Source organism: Rhinoderma darwinii, chromosome 9 (assembly GCF_050947455.1).
Source record: "Rhinoderma darwinii isolate aRhiDar2 chromosome 9, aRhiDar2.hap1, whole genome shotgun sequence".
Classification (NCBI taxonomy): Eukaryota; Metazoa; Chordata; class Amphibia; order Anura; family Rhinodermatidae; genus Rhinoderma; species Rhinoderma darwinii.
In genome coordinates, this window is record NC_134695.1 from 45475798 (window position 1) to 45491742 (window position 15945).

A 15945-nucleotide genomic window follows, 5' to 3' on the forward strand; every position below is an offset into this window, starting at 1 on the left:
GGTGAATAAAGCATTTTTTTATTTTATTAACCCTATTGGAGAGCCGCTCTTCTTGTGCCGTTGTTTGTAAAATGTCTGGGTTTGGAGGCCGACCTGGTGAGTGGAGCACCCTAATTTGGATCTGAAATCCTGTTCACAGTGCCGCCACACTGAATGTGTGTTGTGTGTGTGTGTGTGTGTGTGTGTGTGTGTGTGTGTGTGTGTGTGTGTGTGTGTGTGTGTGTGTGTGTGTGTATATATATATGTGTGCGTGTATTTGTGTATGTACATATATATGTGTGTGTGTTTGTGTGTGTGTATATATATATATATATATATATGTGTGCGTGTGTGTGTCTGTGTAAAAAAATTGTGATAGAGCAAGATTCTCCTCTTCTATGTGTGCAGTGTATAGAAGACATAGCTAGCTCAGAGACAACTGAGAATTATAGAGAGAGCCTGCAGAGGGGAAAACTGCTAAATAATGCAGAATACAAGTCCTATAATGGGCAGGAATATTGTTATTCCTCATGTACACACATATGACACCTTATTCTGAAAATCTCCTGAAAAGTCATGTACACTCCTCCATACATAGAATTTTTCTGGCAATTTAAACTGCATAAAAAAACTGCTTCTGAAAACACTAGCTTTACTAAAACGCAACATGTGTTTTTAGTGTCATTTTTGGTGGCGTCTAGTGTCATTTTGTACATGCTTTTTTTTCCTGGCGTTTTTCTATAGTGAAGTCTATGGGAAAACGCCTCAAAAAATGCCATACCCAGAGAATGCTGCATTTGAAACAAAACACAACTGACCATAAAATTGCCTCCAAAACGCCACAAACAAAAACATATGTATGTATGGCTTTTTATATTTTACTATATACTTTAATGGGACATCTGGTTGCATAAAAAAAAAAAAGCAACGTGGGGGGTTTCTAAATAGTTGTATTTATACATTGATATGACATGTTTTACTGTATACTCTGACTTTTCCATTGGATAGAGGATTATGTTATGTCTCTTGTATTATATCATTGTGTATGTTTATGCTTCAAAAACTTTAATAAAAATTGAGTATTCAAAAAATAAAAAAAAGCAACACAAAAACCATTGGGCCTTGTTCACACGGCGCTAAAAAAAAATTGGGTAAACGTGTAAAAAATGCTAGCATTTTTGTAAAGTGTTTTTTGACGTGTTTTGTGTACGTTTTCAGCACGTAATTAGGACTCCCATTGGATGGGAATTAGACGCGTTTTGACCTGAAGCATCTTTTTTTACACTAAGCGTTTTTTAAACACGTGCTCCTAAAAAAAAGCATCTTTGCACTAACCATGTACTTTCCCATTGATGTCGATGGGAAGCTTAAATCATTCATTTTAGACGTGTCAAAAACGCGGCGAATACACGTCGCGTGGACAGGACCTTGGAAAAACACCATAAAAAAACACAGCAAAATGCTGTGTATGAATCCAGCCTTAAAATACACGAGAGCACAATGCAACTCTAAATGGACTAAATACAGGTAGGTTATCGTCCATTGCATAACCTTGGTACATAAGGACAATTAAGACTATAAATAAAACCAAATAAATCATAAATTGACTGTGCCCATAAAAATCACGACTTATCACAGCTCTCCCAGCAGATAACACTGCAACGCATAATGACTTATTTACTACATTGTAGTATGGGCCAGGACAGAACTTTGAACTCTGAATAATATTCAGACCCACAACTATCAGCTCGCTGTAAGTTTCAAGAGCACTGACCGGCTTTAAAAGATCAGCAGGAATTCTTAGGCTGAGTTCAGACGGAGTTTTTTTCAGGCAGAAAATTCTGGCTCAAAATTCAGTTTGGAATTTTGAGGCAGATTTTCATCTGCCTGCACGCCGTTTGCTCGCGCCGATTGAGTGCCATGGACATAAACGCTGCAAAATACGCTTTCTCTGCCTCCCATTGATGTCAATGGGAGGTCAGAGGCGTAAACGCCTGAAGATAGGGCATGTCGCTTCTTTTTACCGCAAGCGTTTTTTACTCCGTGTGAACAGGGCCTTACTCCTGAGAATATTCCCATTTTTTTTCCACTATTAAAAATTTCATCAGACGTACTTTTAAAAATGGACTTTGCCATTCCTTAGTGACTATCATAGTTTTATTCCCCTTCTGTTTATTTGCGGGGTTGTCTGGTCTCACTCAGGACCCTCATGTATTAGACAGAACAGAGAGCGGCTATAAAAGATGTCTCCTGCTCTGGAGGACCCAGTACGTTCATGCTATAAACAAAAAGCCAATTGACTTCAATGGGAACTATGTAATGCTCCATTTTCACTGTGGGGGCGCTGCGGGGGAATTAAACCCATGCTGCTAGGTTCTTTCACAAATGACAGTTGTTTGTTAAGGGTAAGGCAAATCCTGAGATCGGATCATCCAGAGGAGACCATTCTAACAAAAAGTGATTATCTAAACTTTATTAATTATAATATAAGGTAATATATTGGTTACCGGTTGTATCATGTATTGCTTTTAGATAAAGTGTTTATATATACTTCTTGCCAACCTGTATTCTGGCTTTTTTTATTGTATGGGCATTTGTTATGTTTCCATTAAAAGTAACATGCCCCTAGGATTGGTTCCCTAATAGGACATCTACAATATATGATGCTCTATCAAATCTGTAATAGTGGGCAACATTTCACCTACTAAACGTTCCCTAATGTGTTCATCGGGGGGGGGGGGGGGGCAGAAGAAGTGATCTCCCCTGACTAACCCCTCTTGATCTTGCTGAATGGCTGAGGGGAAGCTCAGGGGAGGTGAACCATCCACACCCTGCAGGAAGACTGGCAAAGGTTATTGGGATTCTCTTAAAAAATTTGTTTTAAAGGGGTTATCTTAAGGAGACAACCTTTTTTTTTAACCCTTTCCTCCCCAGAGCGCACAGCTTAAAGGGAACACTGGGAAGAATGACTGTTTTGGTGGCCTCTAAATTCAATACTGTATCATGCATATGGCAGAGCGCCCATCTGCGTGTGGCACATGACCTGCCTAGGTAGAGTCGTGTGTTAACCTTAGACCATACTATCCCCCCACCCCCATTTAGTAAAGACACATGACACCGAGGTTGGATGTGAAATGGCCACAGCAGCCGTTTATTAATTTCACAGTTTTATAAAAACAATTTAAATCCGAAACATTCGGATAACTAGTTAGGAATCCACCAGAGAATTCCTCCTAATAATTCACATGACCCAACATGGGTCAGAATCATAAATAACAATTAAACGTTAACATTAACCCGAGCAGAGGAAGTCCTTGAAGCCCCTTCAGATGTTCCTTTCAAGAACACACCGAATTAGCCATCTGCAAACCACCAATTACCTCCAGCCGTAAACCAGCTCGGAAGCACCGTTCACCTCTGCAGATGGCTCCAACCACTAGAAGTCCACTTCAAGGGGATAACACCCGATGAAGCCCTCAAGTGATATACCGACCACTAGAAGTCCACTTCAAAGGGATAACACCCGATGAAGCCTTCAAGTGATATACCTTCTACCAGAAGACCACTTCAAAGGGATAACACCCGATGAAGTCTTCAACCATGTACCTTTTTTGGGGGACGCATACCCCCGATGCGACCCCCCCACCATTTTGTACTGACTGGCCTCAAGGACTCCCCCCGCCAGCTGCCATGACAACAGAACCTACTCCGGAAAAAAGAAAAACAAGTTAAATAAGCACACAAAATACCGCACAACACTCATAGACGGACGTACATAAGACCTAAGGAGTAACAAACCAAGGGTGGGAGGGTGGGAGCTTGCTTATTGTATGTTACTCCTCCCGCTGCTTCCGGCTCAATGCCGAGAAACAGCGGGAAGCGCAGTAACAGCCCCCCCCGTCCCCCTTAACTCCTCCCCGTCCCTCCTTCAGCTCCTTCCAACCCAACTTTCCCTCACCTCATTAACCCTTTCCCTACCAGGACGGTCATGCCGGCTTCCCTTAACCCTGCGGCTGCGTCCAGCCTCTTCTTGACCTGCCTAGGTAGAGTCGTGTGTTAACCTTAGACCATACTATCCCCCCACCCCCATTTAGTAAAGACACATGACACCGAGGTTGGATGTGAAATGGCCACAGCAGCCGTTTATTAATTTCACAGTTTTATAAAAACAATTTAAATCCGAAACATTCGGATAACTAGTTAGGAATCCACCAGAGAATTCCTCCTAATAATTCACATGACCCAACATGGGTCAGAATCATAAATAACAATTAAACGTTAACATTAACCCGAGCAGAGGAAGTCCTTGAAGCCCCTTCAGATGTTCCTTTCAAGAACACACCGAATTAGCCATCTGCAAACCACCAATTACCTCCAGCCGTAAACCAGCTCGGAAGCACCGTTCACCTCTGCAGATGGCTCCAACCACTAGAAGTCCACTTCAAGGGGATAACACCCGATGAAGCCCTCAAGTGATATACCGACCACTAGAAGTCCACTTCAAAGGGATAACACCCGATGAAGCCTTCAAGTGATATACCTTCTACCAGAAGACCACTTCAAAGGGATAACACCCGATGAAGTCTTCAACCATGTACCTTTTTTGGGGGACGCATACCCCCGATGCGACCCCCCCACCATTTTGTACTGACTGGCCTCAAGGACTCCCCCCGCCACCGCGAAACAGGCCTTGACCACCTTAAGCCTGTGAGTTCCTCCACACCACCACCGCCCTTTCTATGCCTTCTGCTATCGCCAAGCTCCAAAGATCAATGCCAACCTCGGTCAGATGAACCCCGTCACTTCTCCAGAAATTCCCCACTCCTGACTCCAAATCCCTATGCCTCACGCAAATGCCCCCGTTCTTTGCCACAAAACGAGACACCGCCCGGTTAACTTTTATGCGAGCCTTATTGACTCTCTCCACCGATCTAGCTAACCGCCAATGCTTTCTTGGGACTATGTCCGACCACACTACCACCAACTTGGGATAAGATACCCACAAACACAACATATCATGTTTGATATCCCGCACCAACTCACGAAAGGGGCGGACTCCTAAGTCATTCCCACCCACGTGCAATACTAAGACCTCCGGAACCCTATCAAGCCGCACATATGTCTGGAATTCCGCCAACACCCTGTTCCAAGACATACCTCTAAAACCCAGCCAATGCACAACCGCATCCTGTCGCGGAATGCGCAACTGGCGACCATCAGGGCGGACGTCCGCCCTCAAAGCCCCCCAGTGCACGTACGAATGACCCATCAACCACACCAGACAAGGAGGCGAATCTGAAACGGAAAACACAGTTAGGCACCACCATATAACATTTTCAAACATAAACAACAAAATTACAACATATGGGGGCGGACATAGGACTTAAACCTTTTAGACTCCCAACGACCAATACGCCTCACCCCCTCGTCATCCAACCCCCAGCGCCCCGCTTCCGTTGCTGCGCCAATCCGGAAGGAATGAGATGAATATGAGCCTGCCGCAACCCCCACTGCCGTCAAACATTTTTTAAATACAGCTCCAAACTGAAACCTGGACAAAAACGACCCGTCCTCATGACGTAACAAAGGCAAATCTGGAGACCCCCTGTTTCTCGTAAAACCCCGCATGCACTCCACTGGACACATGACCGACCCCGGGAGAGCGAACAAAACTATCAGTTTACCCTTCCCTACTTGGTCAGTTTTAGAACTACGCAACCATACCTCCAGCCGATCTGCAAAAAGGCTCACCTCCCCAGATCTCAGCCCCCCTGCCTGTTTAGTACTTGGCGACACCAACTCACCTATTCTAAACGCTCCGAAGAACGCTAACGAAAAAGCCAACCGGAACAGATCCATTTCATCTGAAGAACGACATACCGATGCTAATGAACCCCCCAACGAGCCAAGCAAAGCAAACGACACCGGCCTTCTACTATCCGCCTCCACCCTACCTCTGCGCAACCCCTTCAAAGCCTGCGATACCAGAAATTCCTTCGATACATCCCGCAAGCCCCGTAACTTAAGCCCAAACGCCACAGCAGATATGAACCGGTTCACCTTCGCTACTGAAAACCCCGCCTCCCAGGCATCCCCTAACCAATACAAAAGTGCCACCAACCTGTCTCTATCCGTATTGACGTCACCCAACTCTCTTACCCACTCCTCCCACTGCCTCCAACAAGCAGCATAAGCACTCCACGTCGCGCGCGCCAAAGACCTTTGTAACAGCTGCTCTACGGGACCGATACCAGATCCCAAAGATGCTCCGGACAAGCCAAACCGAGACGTTCCGCTCCCGGGGCCAATTGCCGAAACCGGTCCCACTGCGAGCAAGAAAGAGCATCAGCAATACAATTCCGTACACCCGGGACATGCACCGCCACCACCCACGCGTTCAACGACAAACACACCAACACTAAATGTCGCAACAATTGAACTACCGGAGGAGAAGACGCCGTGATGTTGTTAATGGCAAGCACCACCCCCATGTTGTCGCAGTAAAAACGGACCTTCTTATCCCTGAGCCTGTCCCCCCAAATGGTAGCCGCCACCACGATGGGAAACAGCTCGAGCAGGGCCAGATTCCGCGTGAGTCCACTGGACACCCAGCTAGCCGGCCATTGACCTGCGCACCACGGACCTCCCCCGTAAGCTCCAAAGCCACCCGCCCCAGCCGCATCCGTGAAAATATTCAAATCACTCGTATCCTGCGCTGGGGCCATCCATAGCGAGCGACCATTGTACTGGCCCAAGAAGTCATCCCAAACCTGAAGATCAGCTCGGTGCTCCTCCTTGAGCCGCACAAAATGATGCGGCGCACGCACTCCCGCCGTTGCCGCCGCCAACCTTCTACCAAACACCCTTCCCATCGGCATAATCCGGCAAGCGAAATTCAACTTCCCCAGCAGCGACTGAAGCTCCCTCAGCGACATTTTCTTCCTTCTACAAGCCCGTCGAACCTCCAGCCTCAAAGCACCCAACTTATCCGCCGGGAGACGACACTCCATTGCCACCGAGTCTATTTCGATTCCCAAAAAACAAATCGTCGCTACCGGGCCCTCCGTTTTTTCCGGCGCCAAAGGAATCCCAAAATCCCTCGCCACCTTCTGTAGAGCATGAAGCAGATTACCGCAAACCGGCGAACCCCCCGGGCCAACGCACAAAAAATCATCCAAGTAATGGATCAACGAGTCGACCCCGGATGCCCCCCTCGTTACCCACTCCACGAAGCTACTAAACGCCTCGAAGTATGCACAAGAAAGGGAACACCCCATCGGAAGGCACCGATCCACGTAAAAGGCCCCATTCCAAAAACAACCCAACAGCCGTTGGCTTTCTGGATGAACCGGCAACAACCTGAACGCCGCCTCGATGTCAGTTTTTGCTAGCAGCGCCCCAGGGCCCGCAGCCCGCACTAACCCCACCGCCTTATCGAATGAGGTATAAACTACGGAACACAACTCGTGATCAATCCCGTCATTTACCGACGAACCTTTGGGATACGATAAATGTTGAATCAAACGAAACTTTCCGGGCTCGCGTTTAGGGACAATACCCAAAGGGGACACAACTAAATCTTTTACCGGCGACTCAACAAATGGCCCCGACATGCGACCCAACGAAACTTCTTTTAGCAACTTTTCCGACACGACTTCCGCATGCAAGTAAGCCGATTTTAAATTCCTCCGCGTAACCGGAACCTCATAAGGAGGTGGAGGAATAACAAACCCAACACGAAACCCTTCATAAAGCAACTTAGCTGCCGCCCTATCCGGATACTCATTTAGATAAGGGGCCATCCTTTCCACCCTCACCGGCGACACCCCCTTGACCAGTCCCGTGCTGGTTCCCTGACCTCTTTTTTCGCAAGCATTTTGCCGCCCCGTGTGATGCACCATTACACTCGGAGCACACGTGCTTGAACTTGCACGTGGCCCCGAACTTGCACTGACCTTCATTAAATTGCCAGCAAAACCCCGCCTTTCCCCCGCCGCTTTGTCCACTCTGACTAGACTGGCCTCCCTGGCCACCGCTCCCGGGAAAGGGATGCCTAACCGGAGCCGTAACCCGTAACCAGAGAGCAATATCCTTCTGGTCCCACCGAATCGCCGGCCGAACCGCCTTCCGCTGACGGAATTGCTCATCATATCGCAGCCACGCCTGACCCCCATACGCCCTATGAGCCTCCCCAATGGCATCAAAATAACAAAACAGCGCCGAACAATTTTCCGGCGCCTTTTCACCTATCACACTAGCCAATATGGCGAACGCCTGCGACCAATTAACGAACGTCTGCGGGATCAGCCTATACCGCCGCCGTTCCTCCTCGTCCTTTTTACTCTCATCCCGCTTGCTCTTATCCAAATTAAATTTAGCCAGCGGCAAGAGAGAAAAAATTTCAACATATTCGTCTTTCCAGATCCGATCGCGCACCTCCTGCTTTAAATGCGCACCCAACGGACCCTCAAAACAAACATACACCTCCCCCCGAGCACGATCGTCCATACGCACTCGATCGCCGTCCTTCTGTGCCTCGGTCTGTACCGACACCGCGACCGCCTCTCTAACCGCCACCGCAGGACGCGCCTGTAACGATCCCACGTCCCTGGGGCCTTCCCAAACTATCGCAGGAGACACTTCCGTTACTACCGGCGCCGCGGCCCTATCCAGGCGCCCCACCAGCTCCCGTAAGCAACCCACTAAATCTGCCAAACCCGCTCCGTCGCGTCCGCCCGCGCCACTACCAGCCCCCGATGCAATGCTAGCAGCCCCCCCGCCGACACCCGACATAAAAATCGCTGGATAAGACAATGATGGAGTTATACACTCACCGGGCTGCACAGGCGCTGTGTTCCCGTCAGCCGGACCATCCTGACCTCGACGATACACGTCCAGTTCACCTTCCTCCAGTTCTTCTCTCGCCGACGACTGTCCCTCCCAACGACCTCTTCGGAACGGGGATGAGGACGCGCTGACCAATGGGCCGGCAACCTGCCGCCCGACCGCCGGGACCCAGACTTCCGACCGGACCTGTTGCCTCGACGTCGCTGCAGCTCTAGGCGTCCGTCTAGACGATCCTGACGAAGCCTGCCCCCTGGCCGGAACATCACCATGCGGGGCGGCCGTACCTTGCTCTCCACGTCTTCCATCTGATGGGGGAGGGGTGACAGGGAGCCCAGCCTGCGACTCCCTGCTTACCGCCGGACCCCGTCGCGGCCTGGGATTCCTGCCAGGACGCAGGGCCTGGGAAGGGGCGGTCCTCCCAGCTGCCTGGCCTGCAGCGTCCGGGATCGGGCTCCCTCTGCGACGCCGTGTCCGCGGGACTACCTCCGGACTGAGGCGCTCTGGAGGTCGGGACCGCCGAGAGGGACGGGTCGACCCAGCCTGCATCGCCGTCACCCCTGGCACCGCTCTCTGCCTACCCAGCGCAGGAGCGGTTGTTGCCGACTCCCCCCCCGCCGCCATAGCCATGCTCGTAAGGGGGCCGGGGGAGGGGAGCCTGTCCCTTTCAACAGACCCCGAACGCCGTGCCCGACGTGGCGAAACGGCGTCCGGGATCCTCGTTATTGCAGCCACGGTCTCCTCTAGCCATCCGGGACCGTGGTGCACAGCAGCGGCCCGCAGCCGCTCTAACATAATGGCTTCTGCCATTTCTAAAAACCGGGCAACGGGGAGCTTGCTTATTGTATGTTACTCCTCCCGCTGCTTCCGGCTCAATGCCGAGAAACAGCGGGAAGCGCAGTAACAGCCCCCCCCGTCCCCCTTAACTCCTCCCCGTCCCTCCTTCAGCTCCTTCCAACCCAACTTTCCCTCACCTCATTAACCCTTTCCCTACCAGGACGGTCATGCCGGCTTCCCTTAACCCTGCGGCTGCGTCCAGCCTCTTCTATACGGTTCCTCCATACGGCACCGTATTCTCCACTAGAAGCAGTATATCGTTTTAATTCATTTCTAGGTTTAGTGTCCCTTTAAGAGGTGGGAGATGCTGAGCGCCTCCAGTGTCTAGAAGTATTGATTATCCACATGGAGATTTTACAATATGCAATGACCACAATCCTCCCCTTCTAATCTATCACAATGTGCCTATATAAATAGTGTAACACTACCAAATAGGAAAGAAAACGGTAACCCATGTGATGGTCATGTGATTTTTATTGTCTGAGCAACAGGAACATGTATTTAAGTCACAACTTCCTTGTTACGTACAGTTTTGGATTTCAAATAGTATCAGCAGATGGAGTGTTACAAAGGCTGCGCTGGCCGGAGCTACATACATGTGGTCATTCAATTCAAAGCATATGTAAAACTGAAATAAATGGTTCCTGAAAATTTCCTCCTCATTATTTTATGTGATGTCGGGTTTCATGCTTGTATTGAGTGCATTTTGCTTATAATCTTACATCAGTGATGTAGTCTGTGGGGGGGGGGGGTATAGTCGAAAATACGCATGAGGCCTTATACTACACAACTGGTAATATTGGCATGAGAGGGGCTTTCAAATGGCATAGCGTGTTCAATTCGGCAGGAGACTTGGCGTGGCCTGGCTGGCTCCACAGTAGTCTTTAGAATGCGGTTAGTGCTATACATTACTATTGAAACTTTAGGCAATATTTACCTATCCTTCCTTTTCGGTGATTATTACGCACATACAGTATCAGAATAATATCATAACGTTTATCAAGAAAAATTGTTATGTGTTATATATAGGTGTTAAGAACATTTTTGATGAGCTGAAAAAGATTTAAAGAGGTTATCCGGGATGTGAAAATCTTTTATTAGGGGCGGGAAATTAAATTAATAAACCAAAAAAGCAATACTTACCTATCCTTACCCCCGGTGATCCAGCGCTGACGGTCCGGCGGCAATCCCGGTGGTTATTTACATGCACGTAGCATGTGACTGCTGCAGCCAATCAGAGGGTTTCAGCGGCCATATGTTGTATTTCTGGGATTATGCCAGAAATACGATCCGTCACCAGAGAGCCCCACTGCGCCCTCTGATTGGCTGCAGTGGCCAAGTGCTACCTGCAAATAAACAACCACTGGGACTGCGCTGGATCGCCAGGGGCAATGATAGGTCAGTATGTCTTTTTTGGTTTACTAATTTCATTTCCAGCCCAGATAACCCCTTTAATTTTTTTTCAGCTCAGCAAAAACTTTCTTAACGCCTATAGATAACACATAACAATTTTTCTTAAGAAACATTATGATATTATTCTGATACCGTATATGCGTAATAGTCGCACTAACAATATGTCTCATAACTGCAGCAATACAAGCAAATTTCAATTATGATTCTCTACTGAAACCCATGATATTTTCCATGACATATCACATAGTCAAATATATGTCCCAACTACTCAATCGTGGTCAACAATAAAAAAAAAATGTCATATCATTTTTCCCGATGACACTAAGCATTTCAGTGGTTTATGTCTGGTACCATAGATGTAGCCATTATCAACACAATTCCGCTAGAAATGTGTACATTTATGACACAGTGTTAAAAGCAACAGGGACCTGTACAGTTCTTCTGATAATAATAATAATAACAAAGATGATGATGATTATGGAATGTCATTATAAAGTGTTCCGGTGTGCCCCCCCGGTCTACCGTTAGTAGTTCATGTCCATACTGTGGACTGTTGCCTTCCTTGTTATCCAGTGGTATCGACATGTCACATCTCCTCCAGTTTTCCTGATGGTATGCAAGAAATTTTTATATTAGAAACAATTTGAACAAAGGTGAGAACGAAGAATGTTTAGTGTCGTAGTAAGATGGTGCCCTTCCCCTAATCTACCATAAACTATGGCAGATAACAAGAATAACCTCCACAACTTAGTCAAGTAGTGACCCAAGTACTTATTCTGCAACATGAAAACAATCAGCATGGGAGAACTTACAATATTTTCCATTTAGATTGCTCATAGATATTTGCCCAGTCTACCCGGTCTTAGCAGGATTTTTTTGGACAGAATTTATGTTTATTTTTACCACCAGCCAAACGCACTTGGATGGAATAAGGTTTATCTGTGAGATGTGAGGACAATGATATCTTCCATCAGAAGAAGGACCAGAGATGTCTTCTCGTGTTCTTCTCTCCAACCACATTATTGGTTGATCCGATGGTGCAGGTTTTTGGAATGTTCTTTCCAATTAAAGAACTTTAAGTAGTAGAACTTTTATCCACTGATGTATATGTCTACCTCGAATTTTTTTTGGGGGGGGCGGACAATCCAGAGCAGGAAAGAGAATGGGGAAGAAAACTTGCTGTGATCTGGGGGATTGAAGGATGGATATCTGAATGTAGAAGTTATAATAAAGAAAGTTTCTTTTGGATCTCACCACTTTTTAGACGAAACTCGGGAAAGAAGGTTCTGGCACGTTGGATTTCAACATTCCTGATCCTTAGTTTCCATGGCAGATAAGCCATTGCAAGACATGAAATAAATGTCAAAGCCACTGCCAGAAATTAAATAAACATACACGCTCGGCCCAAGTATTTATATATGCATTAGCCTGAAATAGGAGACAAGCATTGGAAGGAAGGGAGGCAGGGACTGATATGTTTAAAGGGATATGCCATAAATATTAGATCACTGTGGGGTCTGACAATCGGCACCCCCGCCTATCAGCTGATTTAAGGGGCGTTGACGCTCGTACGAGCCCCGCTGCCTCTTTATTGTTTACATGGTTCTCCTCGTTCGTAGGTGCTCGCGCTGTTACATTTGTAGTGGCCGTGCAAGGTATTGCACCACTGTCCAATTTCAGTGAAGAAGAACCATGTGAACAATGAAGAAGCCATGGTGCACGTATAATCGTCGTGGTCCCTACAAACAGTTGAATGGTGGGGGGTGCCGACAGTCTGACTCCCACCGATCTAATATTATCCTAAGGATAGGCCATCAATTTTAATAACCCACGTAGCCCCCCTAAATACATTTTCTGTACAAGGTTGCAAAGTATGTGGGCACTATTAACAACAGCTAGTGTACGTAATATTCTACGTGGGTATTTTAGCTATTCATATTCTAGCAGATCTTTAGTTATTGCTAAAAAATAAACATTCATGTATAAACTATACATATTCATGTATGTCTTACCAGATTTTTTCACTCTCATGCTGCCATAGATCAGGCAATGTGTAAACCATAAAGGGGGGCGACGTAGGAGAGTGCCAGGGCTATGAATTTCTACAAAGCCTGGGTGACTCTGTGACTAAATGATGTTTCTTAAGTTGCTAAAATGGCTGCTATAACTTATTTACCTCCTAGACCCAGCTACAAGTGGAGGAAGAGATCAGTATTGTAACTGATTGGCATCTCACACAGTAATCAAAAATTTATAGCAGTCAAAGAATCTTTAACAGTGTTGGAATAAAAATGTCTGTCAGTATTCGAGAGATAACATGGCTTCTGTTTTCTTGCAGCTGATGCAGCGATGAGTCAGTCAGGATCTACGGGGAGCAAACACGGATCTTCCAAGTAAGGATCGTACAAGTGTAAATCTTACTGTTTAGTGATCGTATGCCCATTACTTATCATTTTATATCTTTATTTTATCTGATTATATTGAACACAAAAATAATGAATGACAGGCACACAAGGGGAGATGCACCTACACATATAATATTCATTTGTAATTTGCACTGGAATGCGACTGTCACAAACTTAGCTGTGTTATGTAAAGGTTGTGGTTAACAGCAAATTTGGTGCCACCAGGTCCTGCATTCACATTGAATCACTTATATCGATCAACTCAATATTTTACTATAATTTGACAGTCAAAAAACTTCAGTTATGCCCCATGCATACGGCCGTGCCCGCAATTACAGTCCGTAATTACAGACACGGCCGGCCGCGGACAGCCGTCCGCATATGCGGGCCATGCTGCCATTATAAAGTATGGGAGTACGGTCTGTAAAATAAAAAAATAGGACATGTCCTATTTTTATGGAGGGTTTCTATGGCATGCAGACCTTCCCGGAAATATATACGGGAAGGTGTCCGCCGGCCATAGAGATGAACGGATCCGTAATTACAGACCGTAATTACGGTCCGCAATTACGGACGATTTTACGGTTGTGTGCATGGAGCCTTAATGTGCATTAAACCCGCCTTTTAGCCCAGGCTTGGAAGTCAGGCACATATATACTTATTACTATTGTCAATTACCATCGAGAAGGATATTTCTCATGATACTAAGGCCTTATTTACACAAACGTTGATTACGTCCGAGTGACGGCCGTCAAACAGACCAATGTAATTCAATAGGGCCGTTCACACGGCCGTTGTTTCAACGGACCGTGTGAAGGGTCCATGAAAAAATAGGATGTCATACTTCCCTCCTTAGACTCTACTCTATGGGGGTTGCGTGATAACGCGTCCCGCAGGGTACAGCACGGATGCCATTTTTCACATCCGAGGTTTCATACGCTCATGTGAATCTAGCTTAAAGTGCAAACTGGGTGGTGCAAAATTGTTACTTTCAAAATATTTGAATGAATTTTGCAATAAGTAAACTAATGGGCAAGAAGCTAGAACAGATGCTTCTTTACAATGAAAACAATAAGACAATAAAAAAGAAATATTGATCGATCATCGACTACAGATAGAACAGCGCATGCGCCCTTCCATCTGCGGAAAAACTGTAATATTACAGTAATATAACAAGTCCCACTAGCAAAAGTGCTTCAAAGAGGTAGGTGAATGAAAAGAAAGAGTCAGGAGTGCGAGAAAAAGGAGGAGAAGAGAGATAGAAGAAGATCCACAGGCCCCAGATGTTGAGAATTTTTGAGTGGGTATCGCAGAGAATGCTGGTGGGTACTTTATTCATCATAAAAGCATCCAATCTGGAAAGAAATTCAGAATACGAAATACATGGTTTCTTCCAGGCAGTCTGTACATAATTTTCTACTTACATAAGGCTGAGGCCACACATGTCGTGGCCATTGTGTATCTATTCTGCATTTAGAAAACTGTGTGTGCGCTTTTTACATTTCATTGTGATTTTTTTGAGTTCATTTTCTGTAGCTCGGCTTTCCTTCACTTGGGGCAAAGGTTCGATTCACTGCCCTAGCCCTGCATCTGAACACCTCGGCCAAGTCAAAGTGGGGTGTTGGTACCCCATGGTATCCCAGTAACCAGGACACATGCCCCGGTAGCCCTCCACTAACTATACCCATGGTGTGGCCTAACTACAATTGGTTTTTGAATTGCTGCTGTTTTTACAGTCCGAACCGCAACAAAACATCTCTGACCCTACGGCAAAGCTACATTCATGGGATGTCTCATGACCATAACCCCTATTCAAAATAAAGCCAGCCTGCAGCACACTATGCTATTTTGCCAGAGTGATGGAAATCTGAAGGAACAGTCCACAACACTACCGTAAACCGCGCCTGAGATTGTATCACAGCTGTATTCACAGATACAGCCTTCTGTGGGTCAACTTTTCCGCATCTCTTTTGCGTAGAAGTAGATGGAAGTAATGGTTCTTCATCATTATTGTATGATCTCACTAAGGCCTCATGTCCACTTCAGTTTTTTTCTTCAGGGTGCTGAACTTTTTTAACTGATAGACCCCTGACACATTTATTTCAATGGGGCCATGAACACTTCCGTTGTTTTAACAGAATCGTGCAGCTGTTCCGTCAAAAATAGGACAGGTCCTACTCCTGCCCATTTTTGACGGAACATTCTTGGCCTTTTCATTGATTTGGTCAGTGAAACAACGAACTGCACACGGAAGCCATCCGTGTGCGGTCTGTGTTTCACGGACCTGTCATTAGCGGCTGTACAAGAGAGTTGCCCCTCTTCCAACCTAGACCCAAGCCGAGGTATTTTTTCCTCATATCTGGCCCTGTTCTTGCGCATACTTATATTTAAAAAGTACAAAAATTACGTATAAGTAAGCTTAATAAGATATAATAATTAGTAAAAATGTTCAGTCTTTAGCATATAG

General features: G+C 46.4%; 1 protein-coding gene across 2 annotated transcripts in view; it reads left to right on the forward strand.

The window, feature by feature from the left end:
* Positions 1-15945, forward strand: part of EPS8L2 (EPS8 signaling adaptor L2) — a 126098-nt gene that overhangs the window by 65612 nt on the left and 44541 nt on the right. For both annotated transcript variants that reach the window (XM_075837592.1, XM_075837593.1), the window contains exon 2: positions 13412-13466. In XM_075837592.1, coding sequence (XP_075693707.1) covers positions 13423-13466 — 44 coding nt within the window. In that variant the 5' untranslated portion in view covers positions 13412-13422. The remainder of the gene's footprint in view (positions 1-13411; positions 13467-15945) is intronic.